The 27976-nt window shown below is 56.8% G+C and overlaps 3 protein-coding genes and 1 long non-coding RNA gene across 16 annotated transcripts in view; 1 reads left to right on the top strand and 3 right to left on the bottom strand.

Annotated features, from left to right (window-relative positions):
- Window positions 1-249: 249 nt before the first annotated feature.
- LOC110484179 (gamma-secretase subunit Aph-1b) lies at window positions 250-5071 on the bottom strand. Its single transcript, XM_021554644.4, has 7 exons — window positions 4867-5071; window positions 3660-3830; window positions 2513-2586; window positions 2220-2342; window positions 1743-1870; window positions 1387-1510; window positions 250-1154 (listed from the first exon to the last, which is right to left on the bottom strand). Exons 1-7 carry the CDS (start codon window positions 4977-4979, stop codon window positions 1117-1119), a joined length of 771 nt encoding a protein of 256 aa, XP_021410319.1. The 5' UTR covers window positions 4980-5071; the 3' UTR covers window positions 250-1116.
- Window positions 5072-5205: 134 nt separating this feature from the next.
- LOC146763806 (uncharacterized) overlaps window positions 5206-27976 on the top strand; it is a 28958-nt gene continuing 6187 nt past the window's right edge. The window contains exons 1-2 of the long non-coding RNA XR_014951157.1: window positions 5206-5683; window positions 6620-18075. This is a non-coding gene — a long non-coding RNA (uncharacterized LOC146763806). The remainder of the gene's footprint in view (window positions 5684-6619; window positions 18076-27976) is intronic.
- TPM2 (tropomyosin 2) lies at window positions 9931-23444 on the bottom strand. 8 transcript variants are annotated; one of them, XM_021554553.4, is made up of 9 exons: window positions 23254-23444; window positions 22272-22397; window positions 16050-16183; window positions 14906-15023; window positions 14712-14782; window positions 14396-14471; window positions 13684-13746; window positions 13277-13346; window positions 9931-10238 (listed from the first exon to the last, which is right to left on the bottom strand). In XM_021554553.4, the coding sequence occupies exons 1-9, from the start codon at window positions 23365-23367 to the stop codon at window positions 10156-10158; spliced, it is 855 nt and encodes a 284-aa protein (XP_021410228.1). In that variant the 5' UTR covers window positions 23368-23444; the 3' UTR covers window positions 9931-10155. The 8 variants fall into 8 exon arrangements, with proteins under 8 accessions (XP_021410228.1, XP_021410227.1, XP_021410235.1 ...); XM_021554552.4 differs by lacking the exon at window positions 14396-14471 and adding an exon at window positions 13878-13953; XM_021554554.4 differs by lacking the exon at window positions 9931-10238 and adding an exon at window positions 12174-12948.
- The window catches only part of TLN1 (talin 1), a 35423-nt gene continuing 34118 nt past the window's right edge, over window positions 26672-27976 (bottom strand). For all 6 annotated transcript variants that reach the window (XM_085566344.1, XM_021554728.3, XM_085566347.1 and 3 more), the window contains one exon: window positions 26672-27902. In XM_085566344.1, coding sequence (XP_085422470.1) covers window positions 27771-27902 — 132 coding nt within the window. In that variant the 3' untranslated portion in view covers window positions 26672-27770. The remainder of the gene's footprint in view (window positions 27903-27976) is intronic.

Here is a 27976-nt window from a genome sequence, read left to right as displayed (position 1 = left end):
AGGGAGCTTTATGGCCATGACAAAACTGAAATAAACTGGCCCTGTCTGGGAGAGGAGAGGATCCACCCCAAAGCTGTAAAATTAGAGCTCAGCCACTGTTAGGATGGACAGAGCAGGAGCAAGGCCTGCAGGAAAATGGGGTCTGCAACTGCCAGACCATCCGGCTCTAGTCACAGCAGCACAACCCATTGTTACCACTGCTTGTACCCTCCCCACAAGGGCAGCGCTGCTGGCCACACAGAACCCTGCTTGTCTGTGGTACTTAATTTTATTGGTATAAAAGCCCACTGTGGATAAAACTGCCTTTTCAGCCCGATGGCAGTTTCTCCCTCCCAGCCCTGTGGCACAGAACCAGGGCTGGTACCCGCCTGAAAATCCCCAAGAACAGGAGAGGGCAATGATCCATTGGAATGGTCCCTTGAACCCCCTCCCAAATCTGTGCCGGCAACAGCTGTGGCATTGCATCTCCTCCCAATCCCTCCACCATCCTCCATGCCCACTGGGTCCTTTGGATACTGTCTTTTTCCCTCTCCTCCTCCCATCCTGCATGGTGTCAGTACCCACAGGTCCCCCAGCACCATCCTGCTGTACAAGGATGCCAGCTCAGCCCTGCCAGGGCTGTAGCTCCTGGGGCAGCAGGACTGGGCAGGGAGGTGGAGTAAGGAGCACTACAGCAGTCAGACACGACCCAGGGCACGGCAGCACTTTGCAAAGCCCCTTCCTCCACCCTGCAGTGAGGAGGCAATGCAGCCCCCTGCCCTGGCATGGGGGGAAGCACATCTGTGGCAGCGGGGGGAGAAGCAAAGTTTCTTTGGGCTCAAGCCTCCGGCAGTCGCAGGCTAACTGGGGCTGAGCTCACAGCAGGGCCAGCAAAGTTGGGTCCCCCAAAACTGAGGTGTTTTATGGGGACTCCCAAAGGGGCATTGGAGTGAGCCAGTCTCAGCCACGCTGGTTGGCTGGCTGCCACAGATGGACCCCAGTGCCTGCCCCACCAGGGCTGGCCAGGGTCCCCCAGTCCAGGAGAAAAGATATTGCAAAGAAGGTGATGCCCGATCCTGCCGCCAGGATGGGAGGGGAGGGGAGGGGTGGCTGGGGACAGGAACATCCTGCAGGGCCTCAGGATCCTGGCTGGGGGCTTGCTCCACTCCGTAAACCTGCAGGAATCAAGAAGAGAAACAGTGAATTTTCACCAAACTCTACCCCACTTCTCCCAGAGAGGCAACAACCTGAGCGTGGTCTCAAAAACCACCTGCTCCTCTGCTCTAGGAGACAAGGGGATGATACCCTTGCTCAAGCTATTAGAACAACCTCTCAGCATCCCAGCACCAGTCCTGGTACCCCATGAGACCCAAAGTGTCACCCACCCCTTTCTGGAGCAGCACTTACAGAGGAGGAAGCGCCGCAGGTTCTGCGCAGATCCACCCGAGAGTAGGTAAGCCCAGGTAGCAGCAGCAGCCATCAGCAGATAGGAGGGCACCAGGCTGCCCACGTACAGGGGGTTGCAAAATGACTGCAGAGAGAGGCACGAGAAGAGAAGGGTGAGCAGGCAGGAGACTACAGGGACAGGATGTGTGGCAGTGTCATCACCTCAGAGAATGGAGTGGGATAGGCGGCAGCAACCCCAGGATTTGGTTTGTGAAGGGCCAGCTCCTCTGCTAGTGCCAAAGGCTATTTCCTTCCAGCACAGGGACCAGTACCCTGAATACAGGTCCCAGCACAGAGCCCTGTTTCCAGTTACTCACCAACCCCGAAACAGTGAGATGCATGATAACGACTGCTGTGATCTCCCACCAGCGCCGGTGCTCACAGCCATGAAAGAAGAGGATTCCCCAGAAGGTGTGAAGGAAAATCAGCACCATGGTCATAAAAGCTGCAGGGAGAAGCAGAGGTGTCACCAGGGAATCACCCACTTGACCTAGCCTGCAGACTTGGGGAAGAGATGGAGAGGATCAGTAAAGAGCGGGGGGTGTAGAGAAACAGCTTGGCTGGACTGGGAGGTGCTGGGTCAGACTCTACATGTGGGAGACATGGAAAGAAGAGCAGGGAGGGTCACAGGGAACATCAGTTTGCCACAGAGATATGTGACACGGGATTATAAGGGTCTCAGATAGGTGAGGGTGCAGCATGGACATGGCAATGTAAGAGGGAAAAACTACAGCACCTCATCTGCTGCCTCTGAGGTGGGGCAGAGATGTGAGAAAAGGGTGCCAGTTACTCACCTGAGGTCAGGAAATACAGCTGTGAATCCCCATGGATGCCCACAGTGCCAGGCCCTAACGCATCTGCCAGGAGATTGATCATGGAGAAGGCGCCACTCATGAGACCAAAGCCCACGCCAGCCACTGCCGGGACAGGAACACTGTTAAGCTCTGAACTTTCCAAGGGTCACCCCACACACCTGTGAGCGAGCTTTGGCATGAGAAATCTCCTTTTGCTCCCAGCACCATGCTCAGCCCTGCCCAACCTCCCCCCTGCCCCGTGGTCAAGGTGCTCTACTCTGCACAGCACTCACCATATGCCATTTGCTGAATGGAAATGGGGGAGCAGCCGTCCTCACTGAGGGCCACCAGCCCCTCAATGGCCTTCCTGTGGAGTGAGAGTACAATGGATCCCAGCACAGCCAAACCACCTCCTAAGGCATGGTGCATGTGCACTCTGCACCATGCCACCTTCCCTGCAACACTTCAAACAACACCCACAATGGAGATTGTCCGTGTGGCTGTACACCAGACAAACCAGGCATGTGAAAATCATGTGAGGCCACATAGAAAGATTTTCCAGAGAGGAATGTGAGTGCCAGCCAGTGCAGCAGAGCAGGGCTGGTGTGAGCAGGACGTCGAGTGTAAGGCAAGCAGCACCCCCGCATGGAAAGCAGCCCCACTGCAGGCGTGGGAGGCTGTACCTGATCTCCACACTTAAAAGAAGATGTTGACTAACAATGGAGGAGGTGCAGGAAGAGCTCAAAGAGTTAGCAAAATTCCGTGGGGAGAGAAACTGTGAGAGGAGAGGCTTCATAATTTGTGCCAACTACAGGTGTAACAGGTAAGGAGGATGCCAGGCAGGTCCTCAGCCTAGGGAGGACAGCAGTGCTTGAGACCAGAGATCCACAAGGCACAAGAAACACAGTGGTTTTATGTCAGAGGCTGCTCCATGGAAGTCTGCTACCCTCTGTCTGCCTGCCTCCAGCAGTACCCTGCTGCAGGGAGCCTGCCGACACGGCTCCCCTCCAGAATTCTCCCAGGAACACCGAGAAGTATGAAGGACACCTCCCTGTGCCTGCCTGCCCAGTCCCAGCACAGTGTCTGTCCACCCACAGGACAGGGTGCAGCACATGCTCCCCTGGCAGCAAAAACCCCTGCACCCGAAGACAATGGAATCAGGAAGGCTGGAAGTTGCCCAGGCTGCTCTGAGACTGTGACCTGGCTTGGTCAGGGCACCAGATCCTTCAGATCTTCGGGCTGCTCTGCCCCACCGCCTGAGACCAACTAAGGTCAACACACCAAAACAGATGCCACCCATGTGCTCATGGTAAGCACTGAGGCAGCTTCCTGCTACAATTGACAATGCCCCCAGTCCAGCAGCTCACAGGCGAAATCTGGCACCACCACAGCTGGGAAGACAGTCCAGCAGCATTGGCACAGTGGGGGAGATGCCGTTACCTGAGGAGCTTGTAGTAAAGGAAGCGGAAGGCCTCCTGCAGCAGCACAGAGAACATCACCCCAAAAATCAGGAGCCCCTTCTGCAGCCGCTCATCCTGGGGGTCGCTGGCTTTCACTGCGATAAACCAGATGAGGGATGAGAGCAGCAGTGACACCAGCCAGAAGAAAGCCCTGTAAGAGACAGAGCTTGCTGGCACCGGTGCTGTGCCAGAGCACCTGCTGTGCTGGGACTGGCACTGGCAGCTGTGCCCCAGCCTTTCACACTCTCCAACCAGCACCAGTGACATTCTGGTACTGATGCTGGGCAGGTGGTACCTGTATGGGTTTCACTGCTGTGCTGCGCATGCACGTCTGCCCCACTGGTTACCAGAACTGGCACCAGTGCCCCTGTTGTGCCCACAGCAGTACCAGCACCTGTGCCAGGGTCATATCCATGGCAGTGCCACTTCCACTACCACATCCTTCTGGAGCCACAGTGGTACTGGTACCAGCTTCCCAGCTGCACAGACACACCAGTACTATTGCCAACCCTCCACTGGCACTGCAGGAGTTCTTGTGTCTACGATGTGCTGTGACAGTAAGAGAAACAATATTGGTGCTCCTCTCATGCAAGCAACAGCACCAGCACGGGTACTGGTGACTCTGGTGAACCCACAATAGCACCAGCACGGGTACTGGTGACTCTGGTGAACCCACAACAGCACCAGCACGGGTACTGGTGACTCTGGTGAACCCACAACAGCACCAGCACGGGTACTGGTGACTCCGGTGAACCCACAATAGCACCAGCACGGGTACTGGTGACTCCGGTGAACCCACAATAGCACCAGCACGGGTACTGGTGTGCCTGCTGCAGTCACGACGGTGCCTCAGCCAGTACCAGTCACATGCCTATCACACCCCTGATGCCACCACCACCCTGTCACACCCATACTGGTACCAGCACTCCTGTCACGCCCATACCGTACCAGCACCATCATTGGTACCAGCACCCCTGTCTCGATTAGTGATCGTATTGGGGCGCTGGGACCAGCAGCCCATTACATCCGAACCGGGACCAGCACCAGCAGCAGAATCAGTGGCCCCACCACGATGGTTCCGGCAGCAGCGCCGGGGCCGGTCCCGGCGCCCCGCCACGCCCACACCGCTCCCGGAGCCATCCCGGCCCCACAGCACGGCCGCAGCAGAGCCCCCATCGCTGACTGACCCGGCGATGAGGATGATGATGCGGAGCGGGTCGCGGGCGATGGTGAAGATGAAGAGGCCGAAGGCGGGCCCGAAGGCGATGAAGGTGCACCCGAAGAAGACGGCGAGCGTCATTTCGGCGGGAGCGGGGACACGGGACCGGGGTCGGACCCGGAGCTCGGACCGGACGGGCCCCGCGGCCCCTTCCCCCTCCGCCGCCCTTCCGGGCCGATGACGCCAGGCGTGCGCGCGCCGCCGCCGGCGGAAGCGGCGTCCCGGGGCGGAGCGCCCGTCACTGCGGGCGGGGCGCCCGGCCCCGGCCCCGGCCCCGGCCCCGGGCCCGGCTCTCCGGGAACGGGTCGCGGCGCCGGGCTGGCGGAGCTCAGGGAGCGTCTGGGGAACGCTCTCCGGCGCACGGCGTGACCCCGGGGGGCCTGTGCAGGAGCAGGAGCTGGTCTCGATGATCCCGTGGGTCCCTCCCAGCTCGGCACGTCCCGCGGCCCGTGGGGACGCGGCCCAGGGGAGCTTGGCCTCCTCCCCACGGCCACCCCGAGAGCGCGGCCTGCGCGGGCCCCCAGCAGCAGGGGCTGGGCGAGGCGTGCAGGCTGCCCCACCCGCAGTGCCCGTGTGCTCCCTCCGCTGGGACCTCCAGTCCAACCCCATTTCAACGAGACTGACACACAAAGGCTCTTCAGTGCGCTGCCTACTTACAGACATCCACTCCCCAACACGCAGCCTTTCTGCCTGCAGGAGACTTTGGACAGGGACACTGCGTGTAAGGTCCTGCTGAACCGGCAGAAACACTGCGCCCATGCCAGTCTTGGCACACATGCAGCAAGGTCAGAAGAGGCTTTTGAGGGGTCTGGAAAGGCTGTTGTTACATCATGGAAAACAGGCCCTCTTTGTAAGAGGCAGAACAGTCCAACGTGGAGTACAGAGGGCTTTCCTGAAACAGGGAAATCCCAGGGGAGCAGTGAGATGTAGGTCCTGGTATATCCCCACCAGTTCATGGGCTTGCCCTCGCAGCCAGCAAGTTGGTAGCTGGAAGCAGGAATCACAGGATCTTTTCCACTTGTTCCAGAGACACGACTGGTATTTGGCTTGATCGCCAGAGTTTACGAAGCCAAGTCGTGCCCCAGCACAAGAGATCCCAGAGGAGGAGAGAGGGGAATAGTTTTGTCCCTGCTTAAAGATTTCATAACTGCCAAACAGCCAAGAGTCAGCCCACCTGGCCCAAAGGAAGTCACATCTCACTCTGTAAGCCAGGGACATCCACTTACAACCCCTGTGTTACAGTTACAGCCCCAGGGTTTCTGCCTGCTTGGCCAAGAGAGCCTCTGGGAGCTTGCTCCTGGGTAAGGGCGGCCAGGACCTGTGAAGGGTGGAGATGAAAGCTGGGGCTTGCCAGCTGGGAGATGCAGCTTTGGTGGCTGCAGCATCAGGGAGGATGGGTCACAGCAGGAGGTGTCACCAGGGACATCATCAGGCTGCCCCAGCCCACCACACCTGGATTCTGGTGACCAGTGAGTGTGCATGCAGAGGAATGCTGGGCTAGATAGGGATGGGAACAGTGCCCAGGGCCTTTCTAAGAAGAAGAAACACAAGTGCCTCAGGGCAGGACAGGACAGGCCACAGAACTGTGCTTGGGGCTGGAAGAGAAGCTTAGGGCTCTTAAGGGTGGCCAGTGCTCAGAGAGGCTTTGGGGACATCCTGGGTGTCCCCAGCCCCCTGCTGCCTCCCACCCAGACCTGATAAGCTCTCTTTCCATCCACCAGGCCTTGGCTCCCAGAGTTGTGTTCTTCCTGGGTCTGCTGACCATCCAGCCCAGACTGCAGCACTATGACCAGGCCAATGTGGACACAGCCAGACGGATGGAAGGGTGTGAGGCATATCTGCATCATGAGATGATTTGGCTGCTGCAGGTGATAGAGGGGAAGAGGGGCACCATGGAAGCCCCACTCCTTTCTGCAGTGCAGCAGCAGTGGCTGTTTTAAGGTGCTGTATCAGCCCTTGTCCTGGTCACTGTGAGCTGCTGGCTGGACAAAGGAAGCATGCCTCTGCCAGCTGCAGGGAGCAGGAGAGCCCCAGCAGCAAGAAGGAGGACAATGGCTAGAAGAAGTTCAAAGGTGCCCACAATGGTCTTGTGATCACCCCATCCATGACCAATGGAAACATTTAAGCTAAGGCTGAATGGGGCTGTGAGTAACATGATTTAGTTGTGCATGCCCCTCCTCATTGTGGCAGTGATCTTTAGCGATCCCTTCTGACCCCAGCTATTCTGTGTTTCTAAAGCACGACCTGCCCAGCACTTGAAGCATGGACCAGCGTGATAGAATCAAGACCAGTAATTTTATCATTTTCTGAGGTAATACTATGAAGTTTACCAAAATTATGTTCCTTGGCCAATCCACAAAGACTATAAACATCAACATATGGAAGACATCCTGCAAGAAAGGCAAGAAAAGCATAACAGAACCCTGATAACAAGTGTTTTTTAATTTATTTTCTTTTGCTCTGAAAGGCAATAAATCAACCTTGTCACCAACAACTGCTAAACCAATGCAATGAATTGTCTCCAAGAGTCCCTTCCTACCTGTAACCGTGTTGTAGGCCTGTGTTGCAGCAGAGATGCTCCAGGACTGCTCCCAGATCCCCTGAGCCAGTGGAGCAGAGGCCACATGTCCCCCTGTACTGCAAACTCCACTCTCGCATCCCCAGGCACTGCATATGGGGCATGCTCATACAAAAATTGAGATGGCACCACGTGGTCATGGCCATCCATGCTTCCCTCCATCTGCCTTGTCCTCTGCTGACTTTGACAAGTCAATAATATGGATTTGGGCACTGGGAGATTTGTGTGGCACTTGGATTTAGGGGGCCTGACCTGTTTTAAAATCCCATAGAGCTTTGCAAAACCCTCACAATTTGGCAACACAGTTTTTCTGGCCTTCACCCCAATGTCTTAAGCTGTAGATGAAAGGAGGACTGAGGGGTGGCAGTAGTCTGTGCCTGGCTTTGCACAGCTTGACATGTCTCATCAGAGTATCTCAGATGCTCTTTGTGTGGTTCTGCCACTTCACCATGTAGTTCAAGGGCATGGAACGGGAAGAATTCAGAGATTAGATGAGACACTGGAGAGATGAGAAAACTGGAGCAGAGAGTAGAGGTGAGAGGCTGCTGAAAGTTAATGTGCTGGTATATCAATAGGGTGGCAACCAACAGCAGGGCTGAAAGCTCTCTAGGGACATCTTCAGTCTGCCAGGCTAAAATAAAGAAATCCAAAGGCTGAAATTCCATGGAAGAGCTGGAGAGAGAGGAAGGGAGCTGGGCACAGGCACTTCAGTCCCCAGTGCCCACTGTGACACCTGTGGGGAGACATGCTTCCATGCCAGCAGTTTTACAGTTTCCCATGTTCCCAGAGTTTTCCATGGCTTACCTATTTATCTGTGAGGCCAGAGGGGAAACAAGATGGGTGGAAGAATGGAGGAAATGCAAAGCTTTGCTGAACTGTGACAATAGCCCATGTCTTTCTCAGGCTGAGCATCATCCAGGAACAGCAGTCAGGATATCACTGGCCAAATCAAAGGCAGTTCAAAGGAATAAAAAGTTCCTTGCAGCGAGGTACAAACAGTTAAGTCAAGTGGACTGGTCCAAACCAGGAGACAGCAGCAGCTAATGGGGAAAAAACAGTGGGTGTGAAAGGGCTCTTTGTCCCAGCAGGAAGGCGAAGGGCGCCCAGAGGCTGGGCACTGGGACACACCCTGACCGGGGCACAGGACAGGCTTGTTTGCAGTGCAGGGTGCCGGCTTCCAGAGTAGAGGTTCTTTTACATGCTGGTTCTTTTTGAAGACAGACAACCCCCTGCCTGGAAGGTGCTTTGGCTAAACAACAGGAATGCCTTAGCTGATGCATTGCAGAAGAGGAAGGCGGGCCCAAGGGGGAGCTCCAGCCCTTACGCAGGGACAGCTCAGCAGTCCAAGACACCGTGTACTGTCCCCCCCTCCACCTCCTCCAGGCCCAGGGTGAGCGGCTGCAGCTCACAGCAGACTTTATGACCTTGGGAAGATGAACTGAAGATGAGCACCCCATGCACAGGGAACTTTTTCCCCTGCTGTAGAAACCTTTTTTTTGTGGCCTTAGAACGACAAAACAGAATTGCTGGGCCATGGAGAAGGCAGGAGGCCAGCAGCACCTGGGCAGGAAAGAGATGCAATCTCAACACCCTCCTTTCCTGACCCAAGAGGCACAGCAAATAAAGGAAAGCAGATAACAAAAGCTATCCCTGTCGGTCTCTTGCTGGGTCTGGCTTGACAAGGAGTCAGCATGAATTGTGTTTCCTGGCAGTATGTGGATGTACTTGTAGAGGGATATCCGCTGGGTAGTATGGGATAACAGGGTTTGGTCCACATCATGGCAGGGCTTGAAGTGAAGGGCATGACAAGATAATGGCTCTGGGCATCCCCAGGAAATCCAGCCCATTTTGGTAACGGCAATGAGACACATCCGGCAGCTCTTCAATTTGTATTGGAGAAAATACAGCAAGCCAGGAAGGAACTTCCTGAACACTTTGTCTGCTGCATTAATATTTCCTAGCTTCTACAGCTGTCCCTGTAGAACAGGCAGGCATTCAGCCACTGGCAAAAGAAATTGCAACTAGTACAAAGTGTGAGCAGCTAATCCCATACCTGGAGAAGACCCTGACAACCAATAATGTGTGCATGCGTGATCATGTGCTTGTGTGTTTTCTCATTGTCATAAACATGAACCCTTGAGACGTCAAGAACCTTGTGGCCTCCCCAGCTGCCAAGGCAGTAGCCGACTGTGGAAGGGGACACACCAGTGACATGGTTTATCACTGTGTTCTTGAAGAGGTCGGTGAGTTTGAGCTTGAGACCTGAAGGTTTCCTCTGTTTTCCAAGGAAGTGATGGAGATGAGGGAACACAGTCCAAACCATGTGATTGTTATTCTGAGCCCACCACAGCCACGGAGGTCCTGCTGACCCTCCATGCATGAACTGGGGAGGGAGACCCACAGCTCCTCTCCCACTTGCCTGTACCCACCCAAAAGACCAAACACAAACATCCATCTTGTCAAACTGCTTTAATATTTGGACATAAAGACAGGACAGAGCCGGTTAGGCTGTGCACAAACAAGATCCCCTTGAGCAACAGTGCAAGGCTGCTGAGCTTCCCTTCTCAATGGAGGTGTGGATTTGTCCAAGATGCAGTTCTGCTGATGACCGCATCCTGAACATGCCAGTGGGGTATATGTGTTGGGTAGGGAAATGGGATAGGGGCTTGCAAGGGCAGCTCAGAGGTTGTTCAGCTCCAGTAAGGTCTGGTCCAGGACCTGGTGTATCCCCACGTTCTCCTCTTTGGCACTGGCCAGGCTCTCTGTGAATGCAAGGGACACCCAGCCACGCACACAGACACAACCCAAATGTTCCCAGGTGCAGCGGGACCCACACACACACCAAGCGCATACACACACACACACACACACACACACACACACACACACACACACACACAGATGGACATTTCAGTACAGCAATGGCCCCCAGTCAAATGGGGTGTCCCCTGTGGAGCATAGTCCACACAGGTAGCCCCATTTCTGGTAGGGATGAGTCCAGCCACTCTGGGATCTGCCAGGGTAGCCAGGCCAGTCAGGCTGGCCACTGGGACAGGCAGTTACCACTCTTCAGCATTTCCATCTTCCCAGGTTGCCCTGTTGCCCATGGCTGAGCACTCTGCAGCACAGGTGCCGCTGGTGAGTACCATTATTTGGCCAGACACTGGGGCATCACCACTGGCCAGCTGCAGGCACGTGCACAAACCCTTGGCCAGCAGAAGTGGAGAACCAATGCCTGCTGCATGACCCAGCCGTGCTCCGTGAAGAAAAGAAGTGAGAAAGCAGCTCATTAACAGCCCAGGAGAGTGGGCAGAGGACAACAGAGAGACAAGGAGCAGAGCTAACAAGGTTACAAGGATAAGCTCTGCCAGGCAGCCTCCCTCTGGTCTGCTTGTTTCCAAATGGCATCATGCTTCCCCCAGAGATGGGGATGGAACAAGAATGCTGTCCACTCAGCCCCATCTCCCAGTGTGCCCTGCTAGCCTCTTCCCTGTCCCAAGTTTGGGGCAGCAGGTGCTGCTGGATCCTCAGTTCTTTTCCCAGGCTTCCCAGCACCCTCCAAGGACCTCTGTCTAAGGGGATCCATCCTGCACGATTTAGGGTGACCAGAGTGAGGAGGAAGAGGCTGCCCAGTGACTCCCAAAATAAGGGGAGGAAGGCAGCAATACAAACCACTGCATCCCTCCCCAGCAGAGCCAGGATGATGCCAGAGGATAGCCATCACTACATGGGCATCCCAGGACATCCCAAAACCCTTCATATCTCTCCCACAAAACCTGATCAACTCCAGAGGGGTACCCTGTCCTGCCCAATCAGGGTAATTACCCCTATGAGGATAAGGCAAAGCTGCACACCCTGCCTCACCCCAGTGGGGAGGGGCTCCCATCCTTGAGCCAGCCAGGCCAAAATGAGATAGGGAGGCTGGGCTGGGGCCAGGAGCTCTGGGCAGCTCAGTTGTTAAGTTCAGTAAGGATGACCCGCAGCTCATTAGTGAGAACACGGTTTTTTTCGGCCTCCTGCTGAGAGCGCTCTAGAGGAAATGGAGACATCAATGCAGCACAGGAAAGAGAGAGAAAAAAGTGAGTTAGTGAAAAGAGACAGCATTTCTGAAAGCCTTCACTGAAAACACCACAAGCCACACAGCCAGTGCTGGGATGCAGCTGGACTGGCAGGAGGCAGCCAATCTGGGTGCAGGGACAAGGCTGTAGGTCCATTAATTTGGAAACTGGGTTCTGGGACAGGGTAGGGTGAAGAAGGAAGAGGTGGATCAGTACCAATTTAGGGATCACAAGAGATCACTACTGAAGGATAGCACCAGCCTCTTCACCAAAGGAAGGTGATGCAGGAGCTCTGACAGGGATGATATTGCTGCTTATAGGCAATGTCTGAGAGTAGAGAGAGGGAATGGACAGGACCAGGTCTAATCCTGACATTTCACATCAAAAGACTCATGGAGAAGATGGCATGAGGTGGGGAAAGCTGCGTATGAGAGTCAGGGGGTGGCTGTGGTCAGCACAATGGCCCCATCCCGCTCAGCCTGGCAGCGCGGGAGCTTCTTGGGTCTCAGGTGTAGTCAGCCTGGGGGGCCTGTGGCTGAGAGCAGCCTGCAACCACCTCCTAGAACACTGCTGACAGTACCCACATGAGACATGCAGAAAATGAGAGATAGAGTGGCATGAAAAAAACAAAGGAGAAACCAATGTTAATATTTTATTGATATCAATTAATTAACCCAGAGGGACAGAACACAAAAGGAAAGTCATGAGATGCAAACTGAAGAGCAATGTGCAAAGGACAAAAGGGTGAGGGAGGAGTGAGGGTCGCCTGCCTGCCGGGGAACAAGGTGTCTGCACAGTTGGATCCAACCCTCTATCCCCCAGGCCTGAGCTTTGGCAGTGGAGGTGCCGCTTCCCCAGTGCAGGTCATCCCCATGCTGGGGCCAGCAAGCAGCACCAGGGGACTTTGCTGGAAGTATATGGTGGGGGGGAATAGCCCCCAGCCCTGGAGCTGCAGGGTCCCCAGTGCTTCTGCTGCTGGGGAGCCAAGAAGGGAGCTGCTGGAACAAAGGGCTTCAGGGCACAGTCCTAATCCCCAGGGCAATGCTGTGGCATGGGCCTACAACTACACTGTCCAGTCAGTATGTGGGGCTGCTCTCCTGCCCTGAACAAACAGCTCTAAGCACCTACATCTTGTCTCCCCAAAGAGGGGTACAGCGGGAACACCCCGGGTCAGCTCCTGTCCCAAAGGAGCTGATGGACAGGCACAGGCTAGGTAGGACAGAGAAGGACAGAGAGGGTAGGGAGAGAGGTGGGATGGCCAGGCAGACAAACAGCTGAGCTGGGGAGAGACAGGCACGGAGCAGGTGCAGTGCTGGTGCCCAGCGTGGGGTTCAGAGGGAGGTGATGTCATTAAGTGCATTGTCCAGCTCTTCACTGATGGCTTTATACTTCATCTTCTGTGCATACACTTCATCTGCAGGTGAGGGCAGGCAGGGAGCAGATGGTGGAATAGAGTGGAGGACACAAGGTGGAGAGAGAGAGTGGCTGTGAGCAGCAGGCTGAGGGCAGCAGGGATGCGTGGGCACAGGCAGCATGGATGTGACTCTATTGCCTACCCGAGGGCAGGGCCCAGACTCCAGGAGCTCTGTGCTCCCACACCAAATGCCGCAGCATCCAGCCTCTCTGCTCCCAGAACTGACCATCCCTCCCTCTGGCTAAGCACTGTCCAGCCCTACCAGGGACATGGTGTGTCCAGTGCCACCCCAGGAAAGAAGGACACGGGGCTGGTGGGGACATTTTACCTTCTAGGTCATCAATGGTTTTCTCCAGCTTCGCCACAGACCTCTCGGCAAACTCCGCCCGGGTCTCAGCCTGTGGGAAGCACAGCGCAGAAAGGGTGAGCTGAAGCACACAATGGGTGGTGCAGGCTGCACTGCACTCCAAATCTGCCCCATTTGCATCTCTGGTACTCTTCCCCAGAAACCCTCCCATGGGAAAGGCAAGGGACAAGATGTGACTAAGGTTCCATGAAAGCCTCACACCCTAAATCAGAACAGGCTAATGAAAGTCATATAGTCATCACAGACCCAGGTACCTGCTATGATGCTGGGCTGCAATTTAGGAAACCATGAGAGAACATAAACATAATGGGGTCAAAACCCATTCAGGATGGCAAGCGCTGATTCAATGGCAGCCCTACAACTCTTACCTCCTTCAGCTTTTCCCCCAGAAGCTTGATTTCCTCCTCATACTTATCCTCCTTGGTGGAATACTGCAGAGACAGAGACAAGCACCTGTGAGTTCCAATGCATGCCTCCAGCTGACTTTCACCCCAGCAGGAGACTGCAGCATTTCCAGACCCCATGCATTCTTCCCAACCCTAGCAGCCTGAATGGGTCCTACCTTGTCAGCCTGGGCCTCCAGGGACTTCAAGTTGTTGGTGACAATTTTCAGCTCCTCCTCTAGGTCACCACATTTACTACATCCCAAGCAAGGCCGGCAGGAGTGGGGGAGTGGGGCCAGAGGGCAGGAGAGAGGCAGGAGCAGAAAGAACAGGCACAGGGAAGCAGGAAAGAAAGAGAGAAAACAAGTTGAGAAAGGAGAAAACTCAGTGCAGGTGGACCAAGAGCAGAGCCACTGCGAGCAGGAGCTGCCAGGACGCATCTGTTCATCCGCTCCTTGTGCTTCCTTGCATGGATACCTCGTGCATCACCACCAGCCAAGCTCTCATTGGCCCCACCAGGGAAGCAGGGATGGAGGGATGGAGGAGCATGCCCGGCCTGAACCTGCTGGAGAGGGAGTAAGGGGAGGCTGGTGCTGGAGGCAGTGGTGCAGAAAGGAGAGAGGCGGCTCGCATGGTTCAAGAGACAGCGACAGAGAGAGGGGGCTGCTGCACATCGCCCCGCGCCCCTGCCCAGTACCTCTTCCTCTGAGGCAATGAGGGATTTGAGAGACTGGTCCATGGTCCGCAGCTCTTCTTCCAACTGTCTCACTCGGCTGGGGTGGAAAAGGGGCACCCCGGGAGGGGGACAGCAGAGAACAGGGTCAAGGATATGACGCTAGTGGGTTGGCACACCCCTACCCCCAGCCTGCACTCCCAAAGACCACCCTAATGACCCTGCTGCTTCCAGGGACAGACATCCTCACCCCCATGTCTGCCACGGATTTGGGAGAAAGGCTTTATGGGACCCCTGCATGGGACCCCTGCTCCCAGGCCCACCAGGCACCCCCACTCACCTCTCTGCCACCTCTGCCCTCTCCTCTGAGCGCTCCAGCTCCCCCTCAAGAACGACCAGCTTGCGGGCAACCTGTTGATGGCAGCAAGTGACCCCTGTTAGCTCTGTGCTTGCCCCAGCCCAGGGCACAGGGCTGTAAGGAGATGGCTATGGGTGCTATGGCCAGGGTGTCAGACTGGGTAATGGGGAACACACCTCCTCATATTTGCGGTCAGCCTCCTCTGCAATGTGCTTCGCCTCCTTCAGCTGCATTTCCTGGAGTTCCATCTTCTCTTCATCTTTCATGGCCCTGTTTTCGATGACCTTCATGCCTCTGAGGAAAGACCATGCCAGATTTTACTGCTTCTGGGTCAAAGTGTCATCTTCATATCCTGCCTGCCCATCTGCACATCCTGTACCCTAACCACACCACCTTCTAGCTTCAGAGACACAGTACATTGCTCAGGGAGGGTGGCACACAGTAGGATCACACCACCAGTACCTCAAACATGCTCCTCTGCAGAATTACAGTGGAGCTGGCCCCAGGGCTATGTTCCAGAGTGCAATATGACTATCGTGCCCCTCAAGCAGGCAGGTTCTGAATCCATAACTGGTGGGGGGGGAAAGGTGTCCAGCCCACGATAAGCCAGCCACAACCTTCACAAAAACAGCCTGACAGGCTGGAACTCATTAGGAAATACTGAAAAACATCCTGTGGCAAAGCCTTTCTCATTTGGGGTGATTCTCACAAACAGGGAAATTACCAAACTCTCCAGAAGGTGCTCCTGCAGACTCTTCTCCTCTCATTCAAATGCTGTTGCTCAAACTTATTTTTGCCAATGGAGGGAAGAGCTCACATAACTGCCAGGAACACTGTGACATGTCTGAGTGCTCCCATACAACCTGGGTGCCCTTGCCTGCACAGCTCCAGTCTGGGAAATCTACTTGCCCTGAGGAGAGGACAACATACACCCTGTAGAAATCTTTTTGAATGAGGCTGTCTGGTGCTCAAATCTGACCTTGGTTACCAGCACAGGAGTTCCGTCTTGGGCTGTTATTTTGTCCCTGAGCTGCTCCAGGGAATAACATGCTGATATCTTCCTCTGGCTTTGGATGCAGTCTGGTGCTTTTATAAATACCAGATAAAATTTTTAAGGATTTTTTGTGTGGTCTGGATAAGAGTGTGTATATCTGAGGGGCTTCTTTGCATTGTGGCTTTGCTCTCTCCCTTTGAAGTCTACAGGAAAGGGAACAGAAACCCCAATAAGGTCACCTCAGAGGGACTCCACTGCAAAACTAAGGGGGCTGTCTGCAAACTATGGTGACCTGATACCACTCCCACTGTCCCTTTCCATCCCACCTCTCGCTCTCATCAGCTGCCTTCTCAGCTTCCTCCAGCTTCTGCAGGGCAGTGGCCAAACGCTCCTGGGCACGGTCCAGCTCCTCCTCTACCAGCTGGATACGGCGGTTGAGGGAAGCCACTTCAGCCTCAGCCTGGGGGAACAGAAACCCCTCAGTCATCCCATGTCAAATACACATATTGAAAAAAAGCATTTTCAATGATTACTCCTGTTTACCATCCAGAACGCTCCTTGGCACTGTGCAACAAACCCATGGTCACTGGAATGGCATGCCTGACCATGCATTCCTCACTTCTCTATAGGATTATCTCCATCCCTAGTAGCTGTTTAATGCTGGCTTCTCCCAGCCTTGCAGCACCAGCTTGTCATGTGCAGCCCCACTATGTCCTCAAACTTCCAGCTCCCGCCCTGGAGGGGGACAGGGCACATTCGCTGGGCCAGGGTGGCCATAGCAGTCCTGCCGTGACAGGGATGGTATTTGGGGTTTGCGGAGCAGTGAGTAAAGGGGGAGGAATGCCCTGTGCTGCTTCGCTCCCGAAAAGGAGATCAGAGCTGCTTGTGGATTTCCTGTTTACAGAGGCAGTGGAGTGGGCCGGGACCTTCTCCTGCAGGAGCCCCCAGGGCCCTGTGCAACAGGACAGCCTGAAGCCAAGCACAGAGCCCCCCCAGCTGATGTACAGCACAGTGCCGGGGGCAGTGGAGCGAGTCGCCCTCAGCAGGCTGGCGCCTGGCCAAATGAGGCTGGCAGGACCAGAGCCCTCCCTTTCCCAGGCTCCCCACGCACACGGCTGGGAGCTGGGGCTGGTCAGGAGCAGTGGCCCTGGCCCTCTGCCAGCCTGTTGACGCCTGGCCTTGCACTCTTTCCATTTGGTAAAGGCCTCCTGCTCCATTGCCACAGTCAGGAAATGCTGCCTCAGCAGCTCTCAACCCCGCTTCCCACTAGGAGGGTGAGAGGAAGACAAACCCCTGAATATAAGGGATGGGTGGCAATAAAACCTCACCATGGGCATCAGCTCCATGCACCAACCCAGAAGACAGAGGCTCCTGCTTATTCACAGGCTGCAGCAGGACTGGCTGGCTGCAGTGCCTGGACACATCCAGTCTCATGCTCCAGCACTGGGAATGCCCCAGGGAATACAAGCCAAGCACAGGGACTATGGGAGCAGCAAGGGGCTGTCACCCTGCATGGCCCCACTGAGCACCCGCAATCCCCTGTGGGGAGTTGGCAGAGTGAGGACAGGCAGCTGGCATCTCTTTGAGATGGCTGCCAGCCCCACAGCTGCCAGCCCCACAGCTGCCTCCGCCCCATGATCACCCTTTCTACAGACACTCAGAGACTTTGTTCCCTGCCAGACCGCCCAGTAGGGAACTGGAGCTGGCGCCCACAGGGCAATGCTCTGCCTGCAGCATCAGCCTCACTGCGTCGGTAGATTTTTTTCCCAGGGAATCACCCCCAAAGTGGGTCAGAGCTGCCCGGATGGACACTTGGGAACATGAGCTCCCACGGCAGCTCCCAGTGACCGGGAACCCGATCTGAGACTGCAGGAAGGGGTCATTACCTCCGCACACAGCCCAAGTCACAACAACCCGGGTACCGCACCCAGCTCTGCTGCTCCTGATATGGTGAGAATGTTGAATGAGTGGGCATAGGAAACAGAAAGAAAGGAAGAAAACAGAAGGCTCCAACAACTACAAAGACAAACCAGGAAAAAGCTGCAGCTTGGGCCACACCATCCTGCTGCCAAAATGGAAATTCTGCCCTGAGGCAGTGTGAAGGGGTGGCTTATCCCCATGAAGGGACAGGCTGGAGCTAAAGCTCCGCGGCCCGAACGGCAGAGTCCGCTGGAAGCCAGACAAGAGCCTGGGCGTGGGATTCTGAGCTGTACGCCGGCCTCTGAGAGAAAAGATGCGTTCCCAGGAGGCACCCGATCCCAAGGCAGGGCTGGCCGCTGCCCGCTCCCACCGCCGGCCAGCCGGGGAGCGCCGCTTCACGCAGCATCTTCTCTCGCCAGACCGACGGAGGAGGTAGGCGGCTGGCGGAGACCGCCCGGAGGCAGGGACTGCCCTGAGCTCCCTGCCCCGAGGCTGTCGCAGCTGGGTGGCAGCTCCCGCGGCTCCCCGGGAGCCTCCCGGCGCTGCTGCGCCCCGGCGGCAGCCAGCCCGGTACCGGGGCTCGGGGGGCCGGGGCCGGCCCGCCGGAAGGGATGCCGGCAGCGGGGCCTGAGCCGGCGGGGGATCCCGGGGGCTGCCGCGGTGCCCCCCGCCCTCCCTCTTCCCATTCCAGCGGCCCTTACCCGCTCCCGGGCCTGCCGCTCGGCATCGGCCTCCCGCTGCAGGTGCTCGGCGCGCTCCTCCGCCTCGTTGGCCACCTGCTGCAGGCTTTGGATCTTCTTCTTGACGGCATCGATGGAGCTGGCGCTGGCCATGGCGGGGGCTGCCGGCGGGGAGGCCACACCGCCGAGCCCTTTGTGGGATCCGCCCGGCTCGGGCAGGAAGCGCTCAGGCAGCGGCCGCTCCCGCCGCCCGCCCTGCCTCCATCCCTTCCTGCTCCTCCTCCTCCTCCTCCTCCTGCTGCTCCTGCTGCTCCTGCTGCCGACCTGCTCCGCCGCTCCCCCAGGCTAGGCGTGCGGTGCTCACCCATGGCAGGAGAGAGTTCCCACGCCGGGAGGGATGCACAGTGCCCCTCATCCCAAACAGGAAAGATGGTGCCCCCGGGCAGTGTGCGTGCTGGTCCCTCCCCAGGCTTTGGTCACTGTTTCCACATCCCCGCCAAGGCAAGATGCACAGCTGCCTCTGGGCAGGGCACAATGTCCCCCCACTCTGTGTCAGCGCACATGGTCCCAGGCAGATACATGGTCCCCTGAAGAGGTACATGGTACCCCAGAGAGGGCACAGAGTGGCCCCAAGGCACGGCACACACTTCTCTCCGTACCCAGGATGCATGCTGCCTCCCAGGGGTGCACAGTCACACTGAAATACCCCAGAGCAATGGACAGGACTCCAGGGAAATACACTCTTTTCCAGCAGTCCATGCAGTCTGTGAGTGCTGGAGCCCGTCCTGTGTGAGCCCCCATAGCCACAGGAGCAATGTACCTATGTGTGCTCCCCAAGTGCTGCCCTCCACAGCCATTGCTGCAGAGCTAAGAAGGATTGTGGACTTTTTCATTATGATAAGTCAGTGAGAGGCACGAGCAAAGCCTGCTCCTGAACATCCTCTGAGAGTATGTGGGCTGCAGCTGGGTGCCCAGCATCCGTCGCATTCAGTCCCTTGGTATCCGCTCCCCAACGTGAGGACCTGTCCTGCAGCCCCACAGAGACTCATGGGGCCAATGGAGACTCTGGCACCTCCTGCCTTGGGACTGTGCCCTATAGGGGAGGTCAAACCTCCAGCTTCTGGCTGTCCATCCTGGCTGGGGCAGATTTCTTGATCCACCAGAAGAAGCTGGAGCTGCTGGCACTCAATCCTCCCTTAAGATGTACTGACAGCTCTCTGGCTGCACTTCACACCTGCCTCCAGGAATGCCAGTTCCCAGATTGACCTCACCAGCTGGCATCAGCTCCAGGGCCAGGGGTTCTGGGGGTGACTCAGCCACACTGCTATCTGCACCCTGCAGTTCTGTGTCCCCTTGCCAAGATGCAGCGGAAGAGGCGATACTGTGGGTCCCCTGGGAGCACACAGCCTTGGGCTTGGCTGTGGGCCTAGCTGGTCCTGCCCCTTCCCGATCCGAGGCCTGAATGTCAGTAATGCACAAGCTAGGACATGGGAGCTCAGAGCAGAAAAAAAGGTCTCCTGGCAGCAGTGGGGCAGGGATGAACCAGCTGCAGGCAGAAGGGCGACAGGTTAGGGGGCAACCACCCTGATCCCCTAATAGCCAGGCTAGGTGCCTCCTGCGGTGGCCCCACCCCGAGATGCAGTCACTTCCCAGCAGAGTCCAGTTCCCTCCCACCAGCTCAGGGAATCGCCAAATAAGAGCAAAGTCTTGGCTGGGGAAAGCAGCTGGGGCGGGAACACGGGTGAAACTTTTGGGATCATGGCCTGGGAACAGCATAGTTCCCGAAGGCCCCTCTGGGGTGGCTGGGGACAGGCCAATGCTGGGCATGCGGGGCAATGGAAAGGACTGTTCTGGTCTAAACCTGCTGTCCCAGCTGCACTGTTTCCAGCAGCCCTTGCCCATCCTGACCTGGGCACCATGGGCTGTCCCTCCCGGTGACAAGAGGTTCTAGGACCACGGGGGGCTCACAGAGCTGCTGGGAAGCTCTGTGGTTTTACTGATCAAGAGTCAGGCATTCCCTGCTCTGTGCACTATCTGACACCTCTCCAAGTGCCTGGGGCAAAGTATTTGCACTCTTCAGTGCAGTCCTCATGGATTTCATGCCCCTGCATCCAGGGCCATACTGAGGTGGGTGTTTATTCTTTTAAGGCATTGACATTTTTGCCAAGAGCAGGAGGCTGCCTGGATCGCTGGTATGAGCCTGAGCTGTCTGAGGAATTGGGACACTCTGTGCTCACAGGCACACACTGTCCTGGCAGCCAGGGAGGACATGGGGGTGCCTGGGTGAGTGTGCTCTGGGGGTCCTCCCAACGCTTCTTCTGCTAGAACCAGGAGCTGTGCTGCATCTCGCACTAGGGAGGAGGTGACACCAGCCCTAGCACTTAGAGCTGTCAGCACATTCAAGTCCCTGGTGCGGAGGGGTGACTCCCAGAGCCCCACACATGGCGCAGCCTGTCCAGGCTTTGGCATGGACCTGGGAGAGCTGTGCTGGTGCTGGAGACCTAGCTGTGATGCAGCCAACCTCCAGCCTGACACTGCTCCTTCACCATGGCTCCTACTCTGGTCCTTCCCCAGTGGCTCCCATCCACTGTATCTTCTGGTATGGGACTCTCCATATGAGCTGAAGCCCACAGATTTGCCTAACTGCTGTGGACCAAGAGCAGGGAAACACTCTCCCTGCCCAGACTGGCATCGCACAGCTCACTGGCAGAAGCAAACCACTCTACACCCCATAGCTGACATCTGCCCAGCACCACTGTTTGCCCCTTCCTCTGAGCCCTGCACGGGGAACATCGCATCCACTCTCAGCCACACTGAGTTTGCCCTGTCCCATACCAGCACAGAACCAATTAAATCAACACCTGCCACCTTGCCCACCTTGACATGCCTGCCCCATGCTAAGTTTAATATGCCCTTCCAGAAGATTATCAATGTTTTAAATGAGACTCATCTGTAGAATCAGCAAAGAGGTCTGAGGAGACCCCTAGCTGCTGCCCAGGGGCTCTGGGCTGCCACAGGACTGGTGTTGCTATTGCTAGTCCTTGTCCGCTCACCCCTGTCCTTGGCGGCAGCCTCAGAGATTTGACACATCTCCCCCATTTAGCTCCATAAACCAGGATTGAATTTTTTGTTCTCAATCCTGAAAAGCCTGGCCATGCCCTGCTGGCTGTGCTCCAGACGGCTCTCCTTTAGCTTCTCCTCCAGTTTCCAGGGTTGGTTTTCATCAAAGAGGGGCTGGCTATCAAAAAGAGTATTTATTTATAGGGTGTCAAATACCCTGTGTGGCACCACAGGTCGTTATACCCCATTCCCAAGCGGCCCCGTGGCCGCACACAGCTGTTCCACCCTTCATCCTGGCCAGGCACAAGCCAATTTCAACACCTTCCTAACATCTCCACAGACGGATCTATTTCCCAAGAGACACATCAGTCATGGCACTAAATAAAACTCTTCCTGGCCTTGCCCTTCTCAGGGTACGAAGTAGCACACTGGACCCCAAATCCCCTTCCATACACCCAAAGCATTCTTCCTTGCAGCCAGCACTCAGCAGCTAACCACAGCAAGAGATTTTTCTGTTTTTCTGAATTGCCACAGTTTAGCAAGCACCACAGTTTTTCCTATGAGCCTTGAGGCAGTGTGTGCCTTGGGACTTGTGACACAGCTTGGGACATTTGTCCCCATTAGCTTTGGGGAGCCAGGCTGTAAGCTACCCACAAAGTCCAAGACAGGACCAGCAACCAGCACTGCTCACCACAGCTGGCCTGGGCCCCGCACCCCAACACAGGACCCATCAGCCCGGTTCAGTGCCAACATCGAAGGAATGGGATCCTGACAATCTTCCCCTCGGACGTTTTCCATATAAGGGCCCCCTTTTCCTTTAACCACCCCCCCCCCCCGGCCGAGGTCCAGAGCCTGTGCAGGGGAGGAGCTGCTGGCATGCCTACTTACATCTGTAGCTTTCTTCTCTGCCTGCTCCAGCTTCTCCTGGGCCTCCTTAACAGACTCAGAGTACTTCTCCACCTCATCCTCAGTGCCCTTCAGCTTCTTCTGCAGGCCCTGCTGTTCCTCCTCCAGCTGGGGAAAGTACAAAGAGTGAGAGTTAGGGGAGATGGCAGTGTCTGCAAGGCTGGAAGGGGATCTGTCCTCCCATTCTGTTCCTGGGGACACCCAGCCTGTGTGGGGCACAGCAGGAAAAGATGGGCATGGACATGTCCTCTGACAGCTTTGGGTCTACGAGTCCTTGGGGGACTCTTGGTGTACAGCAGCTTCCTGGACCCCCATCATCCCTGAGCCTGGTGAAGGTAAGGGACTGGTGTTCTCCTTCCCTGTACAGGAGAGCTCCTGACTTGGGGAAACAGCTCTTGGGGACACAAATCTGTGTTCCCATCTCTTTGTGGCTGCGGTGGGAGTACGCAGTACCCCTGGCACGGAGATAGGGAGGTGGAACTGGGGTGTCCCACCAAGATAAAACATGTTTGGGGGGACCAGCTTAAGGGGTCAAGGGAAAGAGACGGAAGTGTTGGTTTCTGGATCCACAGGGGGTGACGTCCCTGAGGACATGGTCGCAGAGAGGGAAGGGCTTAAGGGCTGTCAATCCCTAGAGCTGGCATCCACAAGCAGGACACCCAGTGGGACAAGGTCCTTGGGCCAGGACATGCACAGGACAGGGGAACTCCAGGCTGGAGAACCGGTGTGGGAAGATCAGTATGGGGATTACATGATCCTAGAGAGTGCAGTGTCCCCAGGCTGGACGATCAGTGGGATGGAATCCCCAGGGCTGGGCACCCAGTGGGACGGGGTTTCCAGGACAGGATAACACTAGTGTGGAGGGTCCCCAGGCTGGACTTCCAGAAGAACAGGGTCCTGGGGCTGGACACCCCTAGGGTGGAGAGTACACAGGTAATGCCAAGGAAGCCCGTGGGACACCCACCTGCTTGCAGCGATCCTCTGCCTGCTTCTTATCAGCCTCCGCTTGCTCGGCACGGTCGATGGCATTCTCCTTGTCCAATTTCAGCATTTGCATCTTCTTCTTGATGGCCTCCATGGTGGCGCGGTTTCGGCGGCGAGGCGCGGGGCGGCAGAGGGTCGGGGAGCACCGGGAGCGGCGGGAGCACCGGCACTGCGTTCCCCGCCCCGCCGAGCTGCCTAAAAGCTGGGGAGGGGCCGTGCCGGGCGGGGGCTACCCCGGTACCTCCCCCGCCGCCCGCCAGCACCTTTTAGGGACTGGCTCGCCACCGGCCCTCGCACGGAGCGGGACGGGGGGGCGGCCCCCCGGCGGGCATCGCCGCAGCCCTGGCGCCCGGCACCCACCGGGGAACAGGGCGAGGGACAATCCGATGGTACTGGGCAAGAGACACCCCCGGGATACTGTCTTGTGGGTAGCCTGGTGGCGCTGGGTGATTGACAACCCCGGGCAACGCTGTGGTGGTACCCCTGTGATACTGGATGAGGGACAGTCCATAGCACTGTGCTAGGGGTACCCCAATGACACCGGACAGGGGACATCCTGGGGCACCGAGTATGGGTACCCCGGTGGCACTGGCCCCAGTTAGAGCTGTCCTCATGCTAGTGCCCTAGGTACACCACATGCCTTGTTACAGCACCCTGGGGCCTGAGGTACCCTGCTTGCTGGCACTGGCTTGGGGACACCTCAAGGGCTGGCATGGCACTTGGGAACACCAATGGACTGGCACTGAACTGTAGGGGACACACTCAGGCTGTGATTGCACTAGGGGACACATTTGGCTGGCATTGCCCACATGGGGAAAATCCCCCAGGACAGAAGTGAGCAGAGCCCCTGACTTTCTCATCCAGCTGTTGGTGGGGCAGGAGGGCCAGAGCTCTGTGCAGTCTTCTTGGCACTCACCTTGCTCCTGTCTTGCACCTTGGTGCCACTGTCCCTGGCACCCACAAGGACACCTGTCACATGCCTAGCCCATAGAATGGCATTTTAGAGTGACACAGGGCATACAAGCAGCTCACTGCCCCTCTTCATCTTTCTGCTCTAAATAAACTGTATTCTGCAGGCAAAAAAATGCAAACCCTTCAAATCCCAGCTCCTCCAAAAATAACCTGTACTTTAATAAGGATCGTAAATGCTTCTGGCACATTCCCAGCTGCAGGGTGGGCTGTGGGTCGGGGGGGCTGTGGGTCGGAAGGAGCTGGTGGAGGGGCCATGGGAGCCGTGTGGCACGTGTGGAAGGCTGGGATGGGATGGGGCCAGGAGGGGTGGGTGCACAGGTTCCCCCAGCCCATTGCCCCTGGGCTGCAGCCAGCCCTTGCTTGACACAGCTTCTCGGCACCAGTGCTCCAAGAAGAGAGGAACAAAAAGTTTTTGACAGCTGGAGAAAATGCCTTTTAGGAGCCCTCAGGCCCGGATGGTGGACGACATAGGAGGGGTGAGAACAGTCAAGCACCAACAGGCTGCTGGCTCCATGCGGAAAGCAGAAGAGCCTCTGCTGGACTCTGGAGAGAAGCTATTAGTACTGATAAATTAGGCACATATTTGGACAAGGAGAGTGTAACTGCCAGCGTGTAGCTTCTGACGGGAGGGGGAAGATTCATCTCCCATCATTCCTGGGAGAGAACTATTGTTTTTCTGCAGGATGTTTCAGCCTGGAGCAACTTCACGGGCTTGAGCAACTTCATGTGCTCAGTGCATGGGGCAAATATAATGATGGGCAAGGTGCAAGCAGCAAGCAAATTGTCGTGGAGTCATGCCAGCCCTCAACAGACGTGCTCCCCAAAGGATGCTGTTCTCCCTCTCTGCCCCCTTTGCTCCAGGCATCATAGCCATGTCTGATGGACACTGCTGGAATCATCTGGAATAACCTGTGGGAGCAGGGAGTGCAGAGAGGTGTGGGTATACATCCCTCCCTTTGCTGACCCATGCCCAGTCTTATCCTGTGCTAAGGTCTCCAAGGATGGCAATCCCCTCCATATTTCACACTAGGGTCAGACTTTACTCCCAAGGAAAGGCTTGTCCTGACAACTAATGGGGCCTTTCCAGGTGCAATCCTCAGTCGCCCCATCCCTGGGCTTCCCAAGAAGCTGGGACATGGTTTACCCACTAACCTCCAACTTAGCTGAATTTGGATCCCTGCAGAGGCCTGGCACCTTATGACTGTGTCATTCCAGCTCCAAACCTCTGTGTGTGCTTTCCAGAACCTGCCTGCCAAAACAATGCTTTGATCAGTGTGTGAGATTGAGGGGAGCTGGTTAACCACACCCCCACATCCCTCCCCTGGTATTTATACCATCACCTCTTGCTTGTACCCAAGCTGGAGGACACAGCAGTGGATATGCTTGCAGCCCTGTGCAGGGAATGCTGGAGCTCCCTTGTCCCCAAGATGCCAGGATGAAGCCAGAGCTGCTACACGCTGTGCTCGCTCACTGCCCTTGCTGGACACTCCGAAGGGCCCCATGTCCAAGCTGGTACCTGGGTGAGAGCCTGGGTCAGGCCCATGCAGATTGTCAGGGGACAGCTGGGAGGACTGGGATGCCTGTGAGAGCCACAAATCCACCCTGGAGCCTGGCCAGGGGTAAGTGTCTTAGGAGAAACAGCCCCTCCATACCCCCAGGGACGTGACCACAGTGGGAGAGGGGTTGCTGTCCGGGATACTGCAGGATGCTGCCCTTGCCACTGATGTTTGTAGCTCACACTACCAGGAACAGCCCCAGAGGCAAAGGACACGTGCCAACCTGCCTGTGCCCGTTGCACCCTGCAATGTCCCTGTTGCACCCCACATCACCTCCGCCTGCCCTGCCACTGCTTAGGCCCCCCCAAATCCCTGCTGAGTGACAGAGTGGGAACAGGTGGGGACACGCTGGGGCAGCTGCTGCCTGCACAGGTTGGCTCTGGGGGGCTATTTCGGGGCGTGAGATCAACGCTGGCAGCCGGGAAGGCTGCGGCCACATTCCCAGACCCACACAACAGACTGTTGCTTCCCCACTTGATGGCCGACCAGTGACTATGGGGTGGGAAGTCCCACACCTGCACCCCTATTGCACCCTACCCAGGAGTATATTTGGCTGGTAGCAGGAATGGGGCTAGGAGCTGAGCTCTACACACAAATACCCACCCCTGCCTTCCCTGAGGCCCAAATCCCCAAGAAACAAAATCCCCAAGATCCCCTCCTGCCGTGGTGGCCCCCCGGCAGCACCTGCGAGGCCAGCACATGGCTGGCAGCGGGGGTCCGGCCTGCCGGGTGCCTGGGGCTGGACGTGCCTCAAATATTTTCCATGCTGTATAAGCACCCGTGGTACACTCCCCGCTCCCTTCGCCAGGAGGGAAGGCGTCCAGGCCCCCCTGCCCTCCCCTTCTCCTGGAGAGGCCCATTGATACCCAGTTGGCATGAAAGCAGGAAAACCAGATTTTATTGATGAACACGTCTTTCTGAGAAGCCACTGGCATCCCCCACCCCACCCCAGAGGTTTGGGGGGCAGCTGGTTTCCTTCAATCTTTAATATGGGATGCTTAAAGTATCAAAATGGTGAGAGAAGCCTCAGCGAGTGCAAAGGGGAGGGGACAGGGGTCCCGGAGCCGAGGAGGGGTGGGATGCTGGGCTATGGGACCCCGGCAAGAGCTGGGTGTTAGTGGGTAGGGCATGAGCAGGCAGGGAAATAAATGAACTTTGGAAGCTGCAGGCTCAATACCAGAGAAATTGAAAAGTTACAAAAATACTGCAGATCTTGGAAAACAATGCAGGCACTTGGGAAGAAGGAGGAAGGCAGAGCTGGCTGGGGCCACAGTCGGGGGGAAGCCCTGCAGGAAGGCAGAAAACAACTCTGGGGGAGAGCTCTTCACATCATCCCCCATCCTGAGCGGAGGCATCGTGGCTTCCAGCCCTGCTGCTCTGCAGAAGGGCCTGGGCTGAAGAACATACTCATGGATTGAACTCAGGGCCTTCCAGGGTAGCTGCAGAGGAAGATTCAGCCAGCAATAAGGCATTGGAGGTGAAAGGCAGCTCCACGCGAGAGCTCAGTGAGGGGTGGCTGGTCCCTGCATGCTATTGCACAGGAGAGGGCAAGCCACTCACGTGTCCCCATCCCGCGTGGAGGAGACGAAAAAAGGGGCACGAGAGGGAAGGAAGAAGGCACAAGTAAATATCCCCTTGCAGTGGAGAGCTCTGTGGGCCCGCACCCCGGGGCTGGCAGGTGAGCCCTGAGCCAGTGCAGCCCCGGCTCCCACCCCAGCCGAGTCCCTCCGAGCGCTCTGATTGATTGTGCCTTGGGTGTGCATGGGAAGGTGGGCTGGGCAGCGAAGCGGAGTTGCTGGTGCAGCACCGGCTTGGAGGGGCAGCTGAGTTAGTCCCGTTGCTCTGGGTGCGGGCAGAGCTCTGGACTAGCTCAGACAGCCCTTGGCTTGTGGCGGGTCATCTTAAATAGGAGCAGCAGGTGGGCAGGCGGGCAGGCAGCAGTCTGTGCAGTGAGCGGAGGGCATGCGGCTCAGTTCTGCTCCTCGTCCCGCAGCTCCGAGGGCAGGAACTTGTACTGCTGCTGCCGGATCATTGCCAGCTTCTTCCGCGCCTCCTCCAGCTCCCGCTCCTTGCGCAGCATCTCCTCCTGGGCCGCGATAATCTGCCAGGAGAGAGCCCCAAGGTCACAACTGCCTCCCACAGGGATGGCCAGAGCTTCTGCCACAGCACTGTCAA

Source organism: Lonchura striata, chromosome Z, assembly GCF_050655825.1.
Source record: "Lonchura striata isolate lonStrDom1 chromosome Z, ASM5065582v1, whole genome shotgun sequence".
NCBI classification, from domain to species: domain Eukaryota; kingdom Metazoa; phylum Chordata; class Aves; order Passeriformes; family Estrildidae; genus Lonchura; species Lonchura striata.
Note: the sequence above shows the minus strand (reverse complement) of the source record. Positions and strands in the feature narration are given on the sequence as shown.

Coding starts and splice junctions, on each gene's coding strand:
- TPM2 (XM_021554553.4), bottom strand. CDS start 23,367: ATGGAGGCCATCAAGAAGAAGATGCAAATGCTGAAATTGGACAAGGAG. Junction 13,347..13,683: donor TGGGGGAAAAGCTGAAGGAG/GTAAGAGTTGTA, acceptor TGCTTCCCACAG/GCTGAGACCCGGGCGGAGTT. Junction 10,239..13,276: donor AACCATTGATGACCTAGAAG/GTAAAATGTCCC, acceptor TTGCATTCACAG/AGAGCCTGGCCAGTGCCAAA.
- LOC110484179 (XM_021554644.4), bottom strand. CDS start 4,979: ATGACGCTCGCCGTCTTCTTCGGGTGCACCTTCATCGCCTTCGGGCCC. Junction 1,511..1,742: donor ATCTCACTGTTTCGGGGTTG/GTGAGTAACTGG, acceptor CTCTCTCTGCAG/TCATTTTGCAACCCCCTGTA. Junction 1,155..1,386: donor CCTGCGGCGCTTCCTCCTCT/GTAAGTGCTGCT, acceptor TGATTCCTGCAG/GTTTACGGAGTGGAGCAAGC.